The sequence below is a fragment of the Ricinus communis genome, chromosome 10 (genome assembly GCF_019578655.1).
Source record: "Ricinus communis isolate WT05 ecotype wild-type chromosome 10, ASM1957865v1, whole genome shotgun sequence".
NCBI classification, from domain to species: Eukaryota; Viridiplantae; Streptophyta; class Magnoliopsida; order Malpighiales; family Euphorbiaceae; genus Ricinus; species Ricinus communis.
This window is the reverse complement of record NC_063265.1, coordinates 16,497,354-16,514,342: the sequence shown is the minus strand read 5'-3', so window position 1 is coordinate 16,514,342 and position 16,989 is coordinate 16,497,354. Positions and strand designations below refer to the sequence as shown.

At 32.3% G+C, this 16,989-nt stretch overlaps 2 protein-coding genes and 1 pseudogene across 2 annotated transcripts; all 3 read right to left on the bottom strand.

The window, feature by feature from the left end:
- Positions 1–55: 55 nt before the first annotated feature.
- On the bottom strand, positions 56–1,312 carry LOC107262144 (annotated as a pseudogene).
- A 713-nt stretch (positions 1,313–2,025) lies between these two features.
- On the bottom strand, positions 2,026–4,370 carry LOC125368571 (putative pentatricopeptide repeat-containing protein At3g13770, mitochondrial). The gene has a single exon (XM_048380173.1). It carries the CDS (start codon positions 4,225–4,227, stop codon positions 2,269–2,271), a length of 1,959 nt encoding a protein of 652 aa, XP_048236130.1. The 5' UTR covers positions 4,228–4,370; the 3' UTR covers positions 2,026–2,268.
- A 345-nt stretch (positions 4,371–4,715) lies between these two features.
- LOC8263192 (kinesin-like protein KIN-5C) lies at positions 4,716–12,492 on the bottom strand. Its single transcript, XM_015726101.3, has 23 exons — positions 12,199–12,492; positions 11,942–12,071; positions 11,253–11,411; positions 10,788–11,137; positions 10,563–10,701; positions 10,370–10,467; positions 10,132–10,288; positions 9,416–9,485; positions 9,235–9,311; positions 8,965–9,018; positions 8,772–8,852; positions 8,585–8,696; positions 8,407–8,493; positions 8,145–8,320; positions 7,833–7,994; positions 7,638–7,745; positions 7,141–7,299; positions 6,980–7,063; positions 6,700–6,905; positions 6,357–6,458; positions 5,989–6,098; positions 5,493–5,644; positions 4,716–5,279 (listed from the first exon to the last, which is right to left on the bottom strand). Exons 1-23 carry the CDS (start codon positions 12,255–12,257, stop codon positions 5,082–5,084), a joined length of 3,030 nt encoding a protein of 1,009 aa, XP_015581587.2. The 5' UTR covers positions 12,258–12,492; the 3' UTR covers positions 4,716–5,081.
- Positions 12,493–16,989: the final 4,497 nt, after the last annotated feature.

Below are 16,989 nucleotides of genomic sequence, written 5' to 3'. Positions count from 1 at the left end.
TTTTGTCAGAACTCTCTATTTCCTCTGAGCTATAGGATTCTCAGGAATACAAAGTCTATGCAGTAATCCCTTCTTGTTTTCCTTTAAGAACTTGGTAAAGATCAGGCATCTCAAGCTCTTTTCTCTGCTGCTTGCGAAGGTCAATGACATCTGGTGTCTCAACACCAGTTGGTGCACTTGAAGGGTTATATACAGAGTTCAGTCTCTTCCTCCTCTTTCTCTTTTTCTCCCTCTTCCTCAATTACTTCCTTTTTTTTCTTCCTCTACCTCTTCCGTTAAGTCACCCCAATTTTTGGTCTTATCAACTAGCTGTTGCTCTTCCTCATAGTTGGGTTATTCTTGTATGTGAACTCCAAAAACATCTCCATACAATGGGCATTCCTATTCATCAACAGGAGACTTGCCCCACCCACCAGGGTGATAACCAAAGCTAGCTCCAGAAGCGATGGGAGCGTTTAGTCCGGGTATTTTCAGGTATGGGTAAGATACTGGAGAGCCATATCTCTGCATATTGATAAGCCAAGGGAAAGGAGCACCCACTGGCATACGCAGGGCTGCTTTTAGTTCTTGCGAGAGATTGCCACCTGGCTTATCTCTGTAAGCTTTTCTACCTCAAATTCCTCCCCTTCATAGTAGAGGTTACCATGAGCACGAAGTTTGGCCTTTGTTTGGTATTTGTAAAATGCATCGTAAAGAACCTGATAGTCAATATCCATTTTTCCCATCTCCGGCTGCATTTGTTCGAGTTGCTTCTGTTTCTTTTTAATGTAGGCCAATCTAATTTTCTCGATTAATTTCTGTTGCTGCAACGAAATCAGGAAGCTGAAAAGGTTGTTTCTGAATTACACGCTTTCCCTGCAAATATTTCCTATTCTGACACCAATTAATGCCTTGGCACTGGAACCGTATTCCCGTGTGATTTCAGAATTACAAGTAAGTTGGGGTCTGGTGGCACCTCAACGAGGTCAGGCCTTGAGCATATATCTGTTTAAGTAGTGCAATTTTCATCCGTCGCAGAAGCTTTTTGTTTCTATTTGATAGACTTTCCTCCTTGATCTGCTGATTATCTTGTTCGGCCCCAGTAGGAGGAGGAGCTGCTGCTGCTTGAAACTTAAATTCTCAAGCATATTGCTTTTTGATCTTTTCTGTAAAATTTACTGTATTTATATATATTATACGATTAGTATTGGGACTATATTATTACATTAATGGCATGATTACTTTTAAAATTGGGTTTGGGATTTTTTTTTTATAATAAACAACTTTTAGTAATGAAGAATAATTATAAATTATTTAATTACTATTTACTCATGACCGGGAAATCTATAAACTTAATATAAAAAATATAATATAATAAATTATGAGAAGTATGGTTAAGTAATTACAACAAAATTTTATGAATTTGTATATTAATATTACAAATATATCGAGTTAGATAAAAGAAATGCAACATTTACATATATTTCATGAAAATCTATATTTTTAATTATTAGAAATCTTATGCTACATCTAGCTGAAATTTATTAAAATATTAATTTCATTTAAAAAGAATAAACAAGAAAGAACACAAAACAAAAATAGTAAAGTTGACAGAAATCTTTTCGGTATTATAGAATATATTGATTTATTAATGTAGAATTTGTATTAGAATTTAGTTAGTTATATCTAATTCCACATAAATTTAATTATATTTTATATCAATTTTTACTTCTATCAAAACACGTATTTTTAGATTTATAAAAAAATTCTATAAATTATATAGATTTTAACTAAATACAATATTTAATATCAAATGGGAGATTGAAAGCCTCGTTTATGGAAATGTCCCTACTAATATCTTTGCTCTTTTCGTCCTTGATGAACAATTCAACAATTTTGCAGATTTTATTTTGAATGGCTAAATACTATAGCTTATTGTTGTTATGAACATCCCACCAATTAAGTTTCTTTCTCATTTAAGGAATTCCTACTACCGTAACCAGTGTCCACAGTTGGACTGATATACTAAATTCTTGTACATTTCAATAAAATATAATCATAATGATACTACATTTTTATGAGGAATTAAATACAATGTCTATACATGCCCAGCTTATGAGTACCTCTTACCAAATAAGTCTGCAATTTAAGCACAATGAAATAAGCTCAGCTAAGTTTCAAGTTGTGTATTTGTCCTACACATTTTAAACTGCAATAAATTTGTCAATTACTCCATAATCTATGAAAGAAGGAATATAGAGGAGACAATGAAATGTGTCCTCGGACTTGTTACCAATAATCCCCGCACGAACAAGCCCCTTCCTTGAAGTGGTGAAAGCGGTTAGAGTCTCGGACAATGATCTCCCTCTGTGTAATATCTGATACCAGCTTACTGAAAGTGTGGCAATCTCCACAAACCCTAAGGTTCTTTGACATCCTGATAGGGGTTCCCTCGGGTGTGGCAATCAGGGCGAATGCAATTGCCAACTTTTCACTGTGTGTGTAAAGCATTCCAAGCTTAACTTCATCGTCAACGTCATGTAACACAAAGTTCGTATCTGGGACATATCCTGCCAACTCCAACTTCTGACTGAGAGTCTTCAGCATCCCATTAATCTCCATTGATCTAGGATGAGTACTATCTCCAACATTAAATTGATAGATAATGTCATACACCTCAATCCAAGTATAGCCAGGAATTTTCTTCAACTTCCTTTTGGTCATCAGATCTCTAATCTTTGCCACATCTTTCCACTGACCTGCATTTGCATAAATGTTTGAAAGCAATATATAGTTCCCAGGATTCTGGGGCTGTAGTTCAAGAAGGGATTTTGCTGCCTTCTCTGCCAAGTCTATCCGCTTATGAATCCTGCATGCTCCAAGCAAAGAAGACCACAAACCCTCATCTTTTTCAACTGTCATATTTTCAATAAATCTGAATGCCTCAGTCAGTTGCCCAGCTCGCCCCAAAAGGTCAACCATGCAAGTATGATGCTTTATATCTGGCCTCACACCAAAACTTTCCCACATCAAGGAGAAAAGCGTAAGACCATCTTCAACCAAGCCTGCATGACTACAAGCATATAACAGGGAGACAAAGGTAATATTATTAGGTAATATCCCACTACTCAACATCATAGGGAACAATTCAAGAGCTTTCTTGCCTTGCCCATGATATCCATAAGCTGCAATCATTGCACTCCATGAAATGACATTCTTGTGGTGCATGTTATCAAAGATTTCCCTTGCAGAATCAACATCACCACACTTGGCATACATATCAATCATTGCCGTTCCCAATATCACATCCAAAGAAAACCTATTTCTATTAACATATTCATGAACAAACCTAGCCTTATTCATAGCACCTAATTTAGCACAAGCATTTACAATGGACACCATAGCAATCTTATCGGGAACAAAACCTTCTTCTCTCAGATGATCAAACAAAACCAACGACTCCTTTGCATTTCCACATTCAGCGTACCCACCAATCATAACTGTCCATGTCACAAGATCCTTACTTGGCATTACATCAAACAACAACTTAGCATCTTCAATGACTTTACATTTAGCATACATATCAACTAAAGCAGCGCAAACAAAATGATCCAAATGCAACCCATATTTCAAAACTACGCAATGAATCAATCTACCCATATCCAATGCCACCGTATCCCTACAAGCCTTTATCACAAAAGGTAATGTATAATTATCAGGTTGCACCCCATTTCTAATCAGCTCTTTAAAAGTCTTATAACATTGCATAAATTCACCAACTTTAACAAACCCACCAATCATTATACTCCAAGAAACAGGGTTTTTCTGGGGCATTTCATCAAACAAGGCATAGGCATCGGTTAAACATTTGTGATGCACATACACGTATAAGAGCTTGTTAGCTACAGTGAGGTTATTATAAAGCACGCTATTAGTAGTTATTAGTGCATGAAGCTGTTTGATTTGACATATGTTTTTACAGTTCAGGAGTGTGGAGATCAAACAATTAGGATCCATAAAGAATGAAAAATCAGGGTTTGAAATTTTAAGTATTTGGGTAACTGGTGGGTCTATGGTGGCTTCTTGATGAAATTGAGGTTGAGAAATGGTATCCGATAATGCTGCAGCCATTGAGGTAGAAAGGAATCGAAGATTAACATGGTTAAGGATATTTCTAGTTGTTTGAATTCCATGTTTTGCACATGAAAATCCCAACTTGAAACTTAACATAGTACCAGCAAAAGTCATCAGTCACCCATGCAAACATCTTCTAATGAAAATCCTGGGACCGTCGATACGAAAAAACGCCATGTCGTTCAACTGCAAGCTCTTAGAATCAATATGACCTTAATGTATACTTTATTAGCTACTGTATAATATATAAAATTTCGGTTGATAATTTTTTTAAGAAACAAAATTATTGTTTATATTTTTAATCTCAATGTTTAAGCTTTTGATATTCAATTGATTAGTTTAAGGATTTAAATTTAATTTTAATATACAATTATTTTTAAATCTCTATTTTATCATGTAATTTATCGATTCACAAGTTTAAAATTTTGGCTGCATAAAACAAAATGAATCATAACATAGTCTCGATGACAGAATTATGAAATGTAAAAGTGAAGTTATCTTTTGTCAATAGATTAAGAAAAAACATACTCTAATGTACTGGTCTTATTCCGCAATAAAATGGCTTGGCAAAGCTGACAAAGAAACCTTTTAGGAACAAGTAATGACTGCCAAAAAGTTAACTTTCCACTTCCACTCTCAAGTAACCAAGAATGTAATGCCCATACATTTTACCCAGAAATTTGATTAATAGATCCAGTATCCCATAATAAAATATAAATCACCAAGTGTGGAGCACCTGCCTCATTTTACATCCCTTCTACTGACCTACATATTACTGAATCCCAAGATGGGATAAACTTATCCTAGACACCAGAAATATTGCAATACAGCCTCTGCCACCCCACCCTCTTTTTCAGTGCTGCAGCCTGACAATTTTTCAGATGGAAATAATGACAATATACACTATTCGTACAGATACATATTGGCTTTTCGCTAGCAAGTATATTAGGAAAACGACAAGCCTGTTACTAGTTCAGTTGTACAAGGGGTGACCGTGGTATTAAAGATGGTTTCAACTCCTTCACCTCAGATGATTCATAAGAATTGTTTTCTCGGAACTCCTCCAGAAGAGCTTCCATTGGCATTGCTCGTAGTGACTCAATTGTCCCTTTACTGGGGACGTCTGGCTCACATCTCGTTGGTGTTGAGCCTGTTGGCTCATAATCCTGCACATTATCATAATTATACCCAAAATATCCAAATCAGTAATCGCATTTGGAAAGTCCAACACAAATTAAAGCACACAAATATCAACAATACAGACGACTTGAGGCCAAACTTTGACCAATCCACTTAGCATCATTTGAAATTCCCCTTATCCTTTTGACCGTCCAATACTTATATTATGGAGTAACAGGTCATATGCTAAATCAACTCACCATATAATGCTGCACGAAGGTTTTGTGCGCCTTGTCCTCAATGGCTACAGCTTGGCCAGAATGATCCTCCCTGAAACTCGTTAGCGTATCTACATGAGCTTTGACAGCTTCCAAGATTCCAGATACAGACCCCCGCTCCTGCTCCGACATATCTGTACAAATCTAGGTGTCATATACTAAAATCTTTCTTATTTGTGGGGTAGGATAGGTGAAATACATTCAGAAACAGTAATCAACAGACTAGCTACTAATTCTGACAGATAAGTAAACTCCTAATCTGAACACAGAAAATCAACTCAAGCAAGAAAAACTAGCTATTTTGAGAAACCAAAATATTTTACTTTCAGTTCACTACAGGAAAGGAAAGATATGTATTTGGAAAACTGAATAAGGTAGATAGTATGCACGCGTCTGAACAATTCCTTAGACTTGCTGCAGCAAATATAGGAATGCGGATTATCCAACAAAATGTGAAGCACGAGAGTATGATACTCACTGTCGATATGCTGAATGAAATCTTCACTGTTCCTTGCCACATCTTGCTCAGTTGCAACCCTTGCAGAATCAATCTCAACATCATGTTGCTCAATGCTATCACATGCATTTCTGTGCAAAAGCATTTTAAAAGAATGATCTTAGCGAACATGGATAAATCAACAGCATGAAACAAATACAAGATTAATAAATCAAAAGATAACACTTTGCTTATGCTCTTCATAATATTAGAAGTTATGCTGACCAGTAGTATGTTCTAATAAACTGCTAGTTCTTTGAAATGTTGTTGACAAAATTAATCAATTGGCAGTTGATATAAGAAATCAAGAAAATTGTTTGAAAATTGAGCTGAAGGGAGAAATTTCCTACCTGGTAAGTGACGACAGAGAGGAAACATGTTTATGGCCCATCTCATTCACTGATTCATGGGTCATTTTCCAGTGCTTGAAAGCAGACTCAGTAGTACTTAGACTAAACCACAGAAAGGGCAACAAGGTCAAATAAAGATATTTCTGGCACAGAAAATTCACATTGCAAAATATAAAATGCTCACAGGTAATTGTTATAAAATAGTTGTACTTACTATCAATCACTGCCATCAGATGAATCATTAAAATATTACTTTTCTTCATGCCAACACCAATAAAGATTTCAATCCACAACTCCAATAAAGATATCAATCCACAACAAGCCAACGAAAGAGCCATCATACCTTTGCTGTAGAAGTAACTCCATGCGACAATGTTTGACAGCAGAGTAATCAGCAGCATCCTTAGCATCATTCTCTGCTTGCATCGAAAATTCCTGCCATTTTCGCTTTGCATCTGTCGTTACAACCTCCATTGAATATACATGTCCATCCAAAATTCCCCTGTTTCCTATAGCAGTTTCTCTGAGATCAACAAGCCTTGCATCCACCTGCCAACAGAACTTTCAGTCATTCATGATAATACACACAATAAAACAATAGGAGGCATGGAAACAAAGCTAACCAGCTCCTTTTGACGCCGAATGTGGCTAGAGACCAGATTGCTGATATCAGCTACAAGCTTCTCAGCATCAGATTTCGATTGCTCCTGCATAGGGAAGTTTTTTGCGTAAGCAATGTCTGAAAAGAGAGTGCATTGCTTGTCCAACCTTATGCCTAGCATACCTCATAAGCCTTCTGAAAATCAGCAATGCTCTTTAGTTGAGTTTCATCAGCATGTGCTCCATGATTTTGAAGCCATTTAGATTGTTCCAAAAGCTTTTGGAGAAATCCATTCATGTAGTCAGAAATCTCCTTTGTTCTCTCACCACTAACATGGAATTTCTTTTGGATTCCAAGCCATTCCAAATCCAAACAGAAGTACCCATGAGTTAGAAACAGCAAGGAAATACATTAAATGAACAGAAAATAATCCAGTGCATTTGGCAAACAAGAATCCAAAAAGAACAAATCCTTCAACAATAATTAACAAGCTGATATTTTGTTCACAAAAGAAGTAAGAAAAGCCAGTTACAGAGAACTTTAATTTAGAGAACATTCAGAAAAAAGTATATACATTGCTTAAGAACTAGACATATAAAATAATTTGTTTTACCTAACAGGCTGAAAAACCACACAAGTATATAAAAGAAACAAGGTATAAATAATATCAATAAACATACCTGACGTAGTTCTCTAGCAAAAAGAGCCATTTCTCCCTGGTGGGTTGATAGAGTACTCTGAAGATCATCAAATATTGAAGCAGCCTGACCAGCCTCTGATGCGAGATACTGATTCAGAAATGAATGTCAAGTAAAAATGTTAATGGAACAATTAAATGACGATAAATGGTAAATACACTCATTGCTGCTGCCTACATCTTCAATAGATTGTGCATTAGAAGAAACTGAAGATGAAATTTCCTCTAAGCCAGCAATAGAGCTAGCCTTGTGCAACCTCACAACATTTTGCACCGCTTCAACGTGGGAAATATACAAAGCCCTTGAAGCTGTCAATTTTTTCTTCATATCCTTGACAGCCTGTAGTAACATACGCACAAGGCATGGAATCAAATTGACTTAACAGAAACCAAAACCAAATCTGAGTTAATAAGAATGCAATTCCATAAGGCAACAATAACGAGTAAAAAATCATGTATGAGAACAAGGTGCTGGTAATTTTTTCCGTACCTTGTCATGGATGTCTAGGAAAGAATGACAAAGTTTCTCAACACATTGAATATGTTCATCCTGTCTCACCATAGATGAAGCCACCATGCCCTGAAGAGAACTGATTTGTTGGGAGAGCTCCACCTGGAAATTGCTCACCACTGCTCTATTATCAGCATTGAGCTTATCTTCTCTACCTATGCACCATAACATTAAAAAATATTGTTTAGTGAACAATCGATAATAAAACTTACAATTAATGACCAAGTTAAGAACAACATACCAATCTTTTGGAATAAAGAAGCATTATCTTGAAGAGCTTTCTCCAAGTCAGATCGTAAAACACAAGCTTGATGAGCAAGAGCATTCTCTGTTCCAGATATTCCGCAGGACAATTAAAATGCAACCAAATAAAAATAAAAAGTATTAAATAAATCCAACCAAATATAAGCTAAATATGCCTGCTTTTCTCTGTTCGGATATGATAAAGTCTTTCTCCTTCAAAGTGTAACGACATTTCTTCAATTCATCCTCAGTATTGGTAAGCAGTTTGCACGTTTGACTTAAGTCTTTCTGCATAGTTTGCTCGTGTTACTACAAGCGTACTCATGCACACAAACCACACAGAAACATAGGAAAACAAGTTACCTCAGTTGCATCAAGTTTTCTGCTCAAGTCAGAACATTGCTGAACCTGGGCATCATATCTTACTTGCAACTCCTCCATTTGCTGTTTTCCAATACATGATAGATGTTTCAGGTGAATATAGATGTCATGATGACTAAAACCAATTTATCTTCTTAATTTCCAGGAGAAAGAATGTCCGCACTAAGTCACTAACCTTCTGATGGTTTTCTATTGTACCTCCCATTTGTTCAATCTGATCTGCCATGGCCTGAAAAGAACAGCGAACATATAGCAAAATGGTTGACAAAATAACATACAAAAGCATCCATAAAGGTTAATTTGTATCCAATACTCATTTTAGGAAAAAAGTGAAGGAGAAGAAGAAGAAGAAGAAGAAGTCACATTATTTCCAGTGAAGCTGAGAAAGAGCAAGCAAACAACATAACATCCTCAAAAGAAATAAACAACGGAAAGGTTGGCATACCTTCCTTTCACTCTCCTCCTGATAATATCGATCCTTCGGGATGTAAACCCCATTTTTCTCTCGCGCAGCATAAACCTCTGGACAAAATGGCAACAGCATCACAAGTCGGTAAACTAACAGATTCAACCTCTTCATGCATACATTTTGTGTTTACTAACCCTGCTGATCCTAAATATCTCACCTGATTTGAGCCTTTCAATCTCTCCATAAAGGTCTTTGATAAGAGTTGATTTCATCATTTTTTGGTTCACCTGCAAATAACCATAAGATATAAGAACTTCTACAGAAGTAACTACAAATGACAACGCTAAGTTCAAAGCTATAACAGCATGCATTTGAGTATAGAATGTGCACCATAAGAATTAGATATAGCAATATACATATGGGTGTTCCAACATTACACTATAAGTATATATAAATTGCAGGTAGGCCTATTGCTTAAAAAGCTTTCTAAAGAAGACAGGTAAAAGACAAAATCCAGCGCGTAGCACCCAGTGAAATCAATCTAATAATTTTGTTTAAAAAAAGATATCTGACAATGCAAGAGATGTTCCATACTTGGACACTAGCAGAAGTAAAAATATCAATGGAAAAATAAAGAATGGCAATAATATTTCTTGATGTTATTGGGATCTAATATAAGCAATTCATGGCAACACCTCTCCCTTTCTACCACTTCAGTTTGATAAAATGAGACTTCATCATCCTCATGTTGATGTGGTAGGTCAATCATTGAACATCAGTAATTAGTAAAAAATGATAGTAAGTTTATTACCATCTATATAACGCAAGAAAATCATGCAAAGAAACTTGTTGAGGTAATAAAACAAAAGAACTGCATCATAACTTATCATGTCAAATTGTCAATTGACTGAAATTTAAAAATATGTAACAAACCTCAGGCTTATTTTTTATATTCTTGGCTCTGTGTGCATAATCCAGTGTGCTCAAGGTCTCCTCTAAACAATGAACAGCTGGTGAAACTGTTGCTATAATGCATGTTTTGGTTCTTCCACCAAGTGAATCACGAAGTAACCTTGTGAGCTTGCTATCCCTGGAGCACAGCTATAACGTAAATAAAAGAACAACACTTGTTATAGTTTATGAAAGAATAACACAGGAAGACGTTTTAAACCTGTATGGGATATGCCCAAGATGCTCTACAAGAGCATTAATGACACGACCCAGAGTAAGTAAACTTTTGTTGATTTCACCGGCTTCTCTTGCACGGCCCTATAGGATAACAAGCACGGTTAAGTTTAGCTTCAAATTCAAATTACATTGCTCAATAAATTGAAACCACAATAAGCTTCTGCTGGGAAGTATACCTCCCTGGCGCCAGAACGAGAGATATTTTCTGAACCAGCCAGATCAACCAAATTCAGCTTACCACATTTGATTAGTTCTTCACCTTCAGGAGTCGCTTCTTTAATATGAATAGTAATGGAGAAAAGCGAATGCGACCGACTAAAACAGAAAAACCAGGATATTATTAGAAGAAAACAAACACTTACTATGACCCTTAAGCATTAAAACAATAAAAGAACTTTTACCTTGATTGCTTATTTAACAAAGTTTCTGCAGTCCGACGTTTGGCGGACCCTCTTTCAAGAAGCGTAAATATCTCACTTGCACTTGTTACTATTTCCTCCTCTAAACCTCTTACAAGAACTCCACCTTTCCCATCCTCCATCAAAGGCAATTGCTTTTTTTGCTTCTCCTCCAAAACAACTTTAGAAATTTCATCTGGGGCAAGCAAATCAGTGATCTCCTCATTGTAAAGTTCTAAAAAAGTAACCTTCACACTATATTCTGCATTCTGGCTCTCAAGTGTATCAAAAATTTGCTTAACAGCTCTAGGTATAACCCCTGCTTCAGGAGGCAATTCTCCGTTTGGCCCACTCTGTCCAATTTGGTTGGTAACATGATCAGGAAATCAACAAATTCGGAATTACACTTCCAAGACACAAATAAAACATCAAATCAAAACAACAACCATGAAATATATGTTATCTTACCTTTGCCCTTTTGCATTCCCCTTCCATTGTGTATGTTTTACCTGTGCCAGTTTGACCATATGCAAAAATGGTACAGTTAAAACCTTCTAGAACTTCATTTACAATAGGCACCACTGCTTGCTCGTAAAGATCTTTTTGCTGAGCTGAAGGACCAAAAACCTACGTGCACCATAAATTAGCTATCAGATTTCATCACCAATTAGGACACTATAGTCTTATTTCAAATCCCATTTAGAAAAATTTATACGAGACTGAAAACGACGTATTACACCTATAAACTATCATAAAGGCATTGTTATAAATAAATAATTTGCAAAAATTCAATTGAAATGAATCATGCAACACCACTTCACACTTCACAAATACCATGATTAAATTGCGGAAGTTCCTTCAAAATGTATCATTTTTAAGATAAAAGAATCAAATTCTAATAATTATGCTCATTCCAAACATAAAGAACTAACTAAATAGAATTCAATTTAACTGAATGCTAGCAATTCTAGAGTTTCCAAACACTGTATATTTGAAATTTTATAAACTCAAATGGTGCAGAAGTTAAATTATTAACAAGCATAATGCAAAGCAAAAGATCATAAATTTAAATAACTGAAGCACCATCAATTCCACAATACCAAATAATCACTTAAAACGTATATTTCTTTTACTTTAAATATAAATAAATAAATAACCTTGTCGAAAGTGAAAACTCTATCTATATGCTTCCCAGCAATACTTTGTGAGACGGAGACCTCTCTCTGATAATCGTTGCAAGTGACAACCTGTGGCGCATTATTCCTCAATTCCTCGTCGCTAAATGGCCTAATAAATTTAAAAAAAAAAAAAAAACACAAAAATTCTATTAATCCACAAATTATTAACACAAAATCAAACTTTGAATAAAATAAAAAGAAATGCTCGATTCATTAAAAACCTGACAAACACTTACCTGCAACGAAGAAGAACCTGAACATTAACTCCTTTCTCTTTCTCGTGACGAGCAGACATCGCTTCCAAATCTCCGATTTACAGTTACTGAGAGCGAAAGAGTGAAACGTTTCTGTCCTGTTAGATCCAATCCTCCACTGGGAAGAACAAAAATAAAAAAACGTTTCTCTATTTTGAAAAGTTAACTGTGCGTTTCTCTCTCTTTCGCTCGCTCGCTCGCTCACTGACTTTCTGTTTCTGAAATGAGATGTGAAGTGAAGAGCGGGCTAGAGAAGGAGATTTGAATTTTGGAGACCCGCTCGCTTCCTATACAATCTAACGGTTAGAGTTTAAGTGCTGGGTTAGATCCGACGGTCTGAAAATCGATAGGGTTTTGAAATTTGTAAAATATTTGAATCTGTCGAGACAAGACAATGGCCAGCCCATTAGTTTTTCAAAATGTCTAGCCCAATTACGTTTCCAAATATTTCACTTTATTTTTATTAGAAAACTTTTCAAAAAAACCTTAAAATATATTTTTTAATAATTATTATTATTTTTATAATTTTTCAAATTTACAGTTTTTATTATTTATCTAAATAATAAAAATTAAATAAAAATCAAACAAAACTGTAAATTAAAAATAAAAAATGCCATAAGTTTTAATAAAATAATTATATAGATATTTTTAATATATTTTTTTATTTTTAATTTTTTTAGCACGTATACTCGAGAAGCTATCAACATTATTATTTGTATATAATTAATTTGTACGTATTAATTTACTTTTAAAAAATATATATTCGATTAATAAACTGATATAGTTATTTTCTACTTATATGGTTTACAATTAATAAAAATATATAGATATGTCTAAGTATAAAACTAACTTTTGATAGCCAATTATATTTTTTTTCCAAAAAACTTTTGATAACTAATACAAAATTACGTGCCACTGGATCTCATAATTTAAGCTTCACCTAAATTTGTCTTTGTAAAAGTGCTTCTCAAATAAAAAGATTTCATTTGATCTTTGAAAATCGTAAGTAGATAAATTAATATATTTTTATAAAAATAAATATATAATAAAAATTATTTTAAAATCAAGATATTAAATTAAAAAAAAATATTATAGGCTAACTTTTATTTATGCCCAACAAAAATTTCCAAATAGGCTATTAGTAATTGTGCAAGTCTATTACATTGCAAGAGTCATTAAATCATTTGTCAGTTTTATCATTTTTTGATGTGTTTTGTTTTCTCATTAGACTTGTTATCTACATTATTATCGTCATTGCCAGCGATGCTATTTATATAAATCAGAAGTCTTTTATTTAGATCATTTAAGCCAACACAATTTCCATCAACGCACTTCTCCAAGTTCTTACACAACAAACCAATATCATAGCCATATACCCACCTTGAAATGAAACTATCATGTAACTGAAATATATAAGATCAGTAAATAATGTTGAAAAAATTGTTTGATTTAGAGGTTTGATAGAACTAATAGTTGTTTTTCATACGGAACAATTATATTAAAACGTTTGATAGAGACTTAAGAAAAAACAGTTGATAATTAATTTTAGTCTTTTCGTCTGCTGATTATATCAGATATATTTTATAGTTTTTTCTTATAAGTTGATAGATAATTTGATTTTTATTTATTTAGACATTATTATCCTTATTAACAATAATTTACTTTAAATTGATATTGTATAATTAAATTTTTATATTTTAGATTAATTATTATTATTTTAAAATTATTTTTAATAGTTAAATAATTATAATATTTAAAATTATGAAATTAGAAATTAAATATTTTTATTAGTATAATTTATATTTATATTTATATTTTTAAAATAATTTATATATATATTTAATAATAAATACAATTAAGCTAAAGAAAATTATCTATAAATTTTTAATTATTATAAATTATTTTTATTAATTTGTATCATTAAATAAAATATATTTAACGCGATAAGTTATACCTTCAATAGTCATTTAACATACTAACAGTAACGGCTAATCAAATTCTACTAAATTATTTAATTTATTAGTCATTCTATTAGTTACCAGCTACCCGTTGTATTGATACGCTAAACAAAATAGATTCTAAAAAATAAAATAAAAAATAAAAAAGTGGAAAAAAGAACATGGACCATGTGACATGTCTTTATTATTATTATTATTATTAGGGGAAAGGAATCTGGCATGTCTTTAGTAGAGGGAACATGTGAAAAAATGACGAAGGGTTTCGTAATTAACTTCCTCTCTATTAAAACATATTTCACCGCGAAAAATCTACAGTGAAAATCAAATTCACCACTGATCGCCGTTAATTGTCATGGCCTGGCCTGATGCGTACGTGACATTAGGCGGTGGCTGGTTATTCAAAAGTTACCCTATGATTGGGAATCGGTGAAAATGAGGATGGATAAAAGGTGTGGGAAGAGAGAAAGTGGAGGGGTAAGTGTAATTTTCCCTAATTTAGACATACAAGAGAAGAGAAGATAATTTTAAAAACTGTAAAAATGCTTGTTTGAACCCAGCAATATTATAATCACCAAATTTGAAGAAATAAAGGAGAATTTCGCTTTCATCATTGAGCTTTTTAAACTAATTTACATGTTTACCCCTATTAAAGATACCTTTTACCTATAGATTCTATATACGAATTAATATATAATTGTAATTTTAAATATCTAAAACTTTCACTCCTTTACAAATAAGTAGAATCAAAGCTAATATTTTCTTCTCTCACTTTCTTTCCCACTTATTTCTTTTCCAAACAAAAAATTAATTGATCATGTAATTTAAATAAAGTAGTTTATAGATGCTCACTCATTTTAAGTTAGATAGGCTGATCAAATTTAGGTTGGAGAGAGGTTGTTGCTAGTTTTGTAAGTAATTAGACTGCGATAAAAGCAATTGAGTAAAATATGATAAAAATACTCTCACTTTAACATCCGATAAAAGCTATTTTAAAATACTTACGTTTCGACAATTTCATAAATAGAAATTATAAAAAATATTGTAGTAGTATCTTATTTTTTTAAAAATTTATTTTTTGACCCATTTCCGATTATTTTTAAATCGACGATGGTTCATTTTTCTATTATTAATTAATTTTATAAATAAATATTAATATTTTTTTAAAGAAGTTTATAGTACTCAATTATGGAAATTTTGAATTCTTCTTTTATAATATTTTTTATGGAAATGTAGAGATTTTCCTTCTATAGGAGTTGTGATTCAAATAATACGACTTATTAAATGACATTTATACAATTGATATGTAATTTAGTGCCATCGAGTAAAATATTTTTGTAAAATTATAATTTACCGTTCTATCAACATGATTGATGATTGTTAAAAGTAAATTTTTCTCCATATATACTTTTATGTTTGATGTTTATTTTTATTTTTTATATCAAGATTTACTTGTCAATTCTCATTTACGAAGTATTCATATTTCTTAAGAAAAAAAAATTATATAAATTTTTAAGTATTTTTCTTAAAAGGAGAAAATACATATATCAAGAAAAGAAAAAATACAAAATTTAATATCTTGGTTTAACCTTTTTAATGTATTTGGTGATATTTTAGTATTAATATCGTTAATTAAAAGACAATAACTCTTTCATTTAGTATCAATTACTTGTAAGCTATCATTTGGCTTTTTATCATTTTAATTTTTATTTAAAATTAATCATAAAAATTTAATTTAATATAGAAAGAAAAATTTAAAAAGAAAAAGAATAGTTTTATAATTTATTTTTTAATTGCATTCAGTTTCAATTTTTAAATGAGTTGACAATATTAAAAAAAAACTCTACTTTTTTTATTATTCATTTAATAAGACTGATTTATACAATAATAGATTTTCAGTTAAAAAATTCAAAATAAAAATAATTTTAATATAATTCTCATAATATTCGAGCATTAAAAAAGGACTACAAACCATTTATAAAAGATTAAATGACAAATTCAGCGATACAAATTTATTTTTTGAATACTAAAAAGAAAATTGCTGATTTGTTTCAATTATAATTAATTTATTATAAAAATATTAACTCAGATGACGGAACAGTTAATTAGTTAGGCAGATGCTGAGAGTATAAAATTAATACTGTAAATAATTAATGGCGAAGTTGCATCTACGATATCTCTCTGTTTCACAACTGAGACGTATTCGTCCTTTTCCATAATAAGAATATTCAAACCGCATATGCTCTTCTTCTACGAAACTCAAACAGTTCTTGCGCACTGTTAAGAAATGGGACGCAAGGGGTAATATCGGCCTGCAGATCAATTCATTCTGAGCCTGTCTGCAGTGCTCCTGGGAGCAAACACAGATATGAAAATTCTTTCGGGCCATTTTATGGTTGTGTGTGGTTTCCCCATTTAGAAGTAAAGTAAGTAATATTGCCATGGACTAGTTTATGATTTAGCTGCATAGTAAAAAGATAATTATTATTGTTAAAGTATATATTTTTTATCCGGATGTTAAATTGATATATATTTATTAATTTTAAATATTAATATAAATTAATTAATTGATGATAAATAATTAATATATATTTATTAATTTTAAATATTATTATTGAATTAATTAACTAATGCGCAACTGAAAATTGTTTATATATGAATATGTGGCTTTTGATTTTTTTAAAAATTTTAAAAATTATTTTAAAATTAATAAAAGATATTATTTTATATATTTTTTAAGATATATTTTTTTTTTAAATTTACACGGTGTAATTACTTTTCGGTTGCTTTATCTAAAAAAAATCAAATAAAACTGTAA

What these genes read in the sequence shown, in the direction of transcription:
- LOC125368571 (XM_048380173.1), bottom strand. Translation starts at nt 4,227, where the DNA reads ATGACTTTTGCTGGTACTATGTTAAGTTTCAAGTTGGGATTTTCATGT.
- LOC8263192 (XM_015726101.3), bottom strand. Translation starts at nt 12,257, where the DNA reads ATGTCTGCTCGTCACGAGAAAGAGAAAGGAGTTAATGTTCAGGTTCTT. An exon ending in GGGAATGCAAAAGGGCAAAG is followed by an intron (nt 11,138 to 11,252) that starts GTAAGATAACAT and finishes CAAATTGGACAG; the next exon opens with AGTGGGCCAAACGGAGAATT. An exon ending in CTCGTTCTGGCGCCAGGGAG is followed by an intron (nt 10,468 to 10,562) that starts GTATACTTCCCA and finishes GTTATCCTATAG; the next exon opens with GGCCGTGCAAGAGAAGCCGG.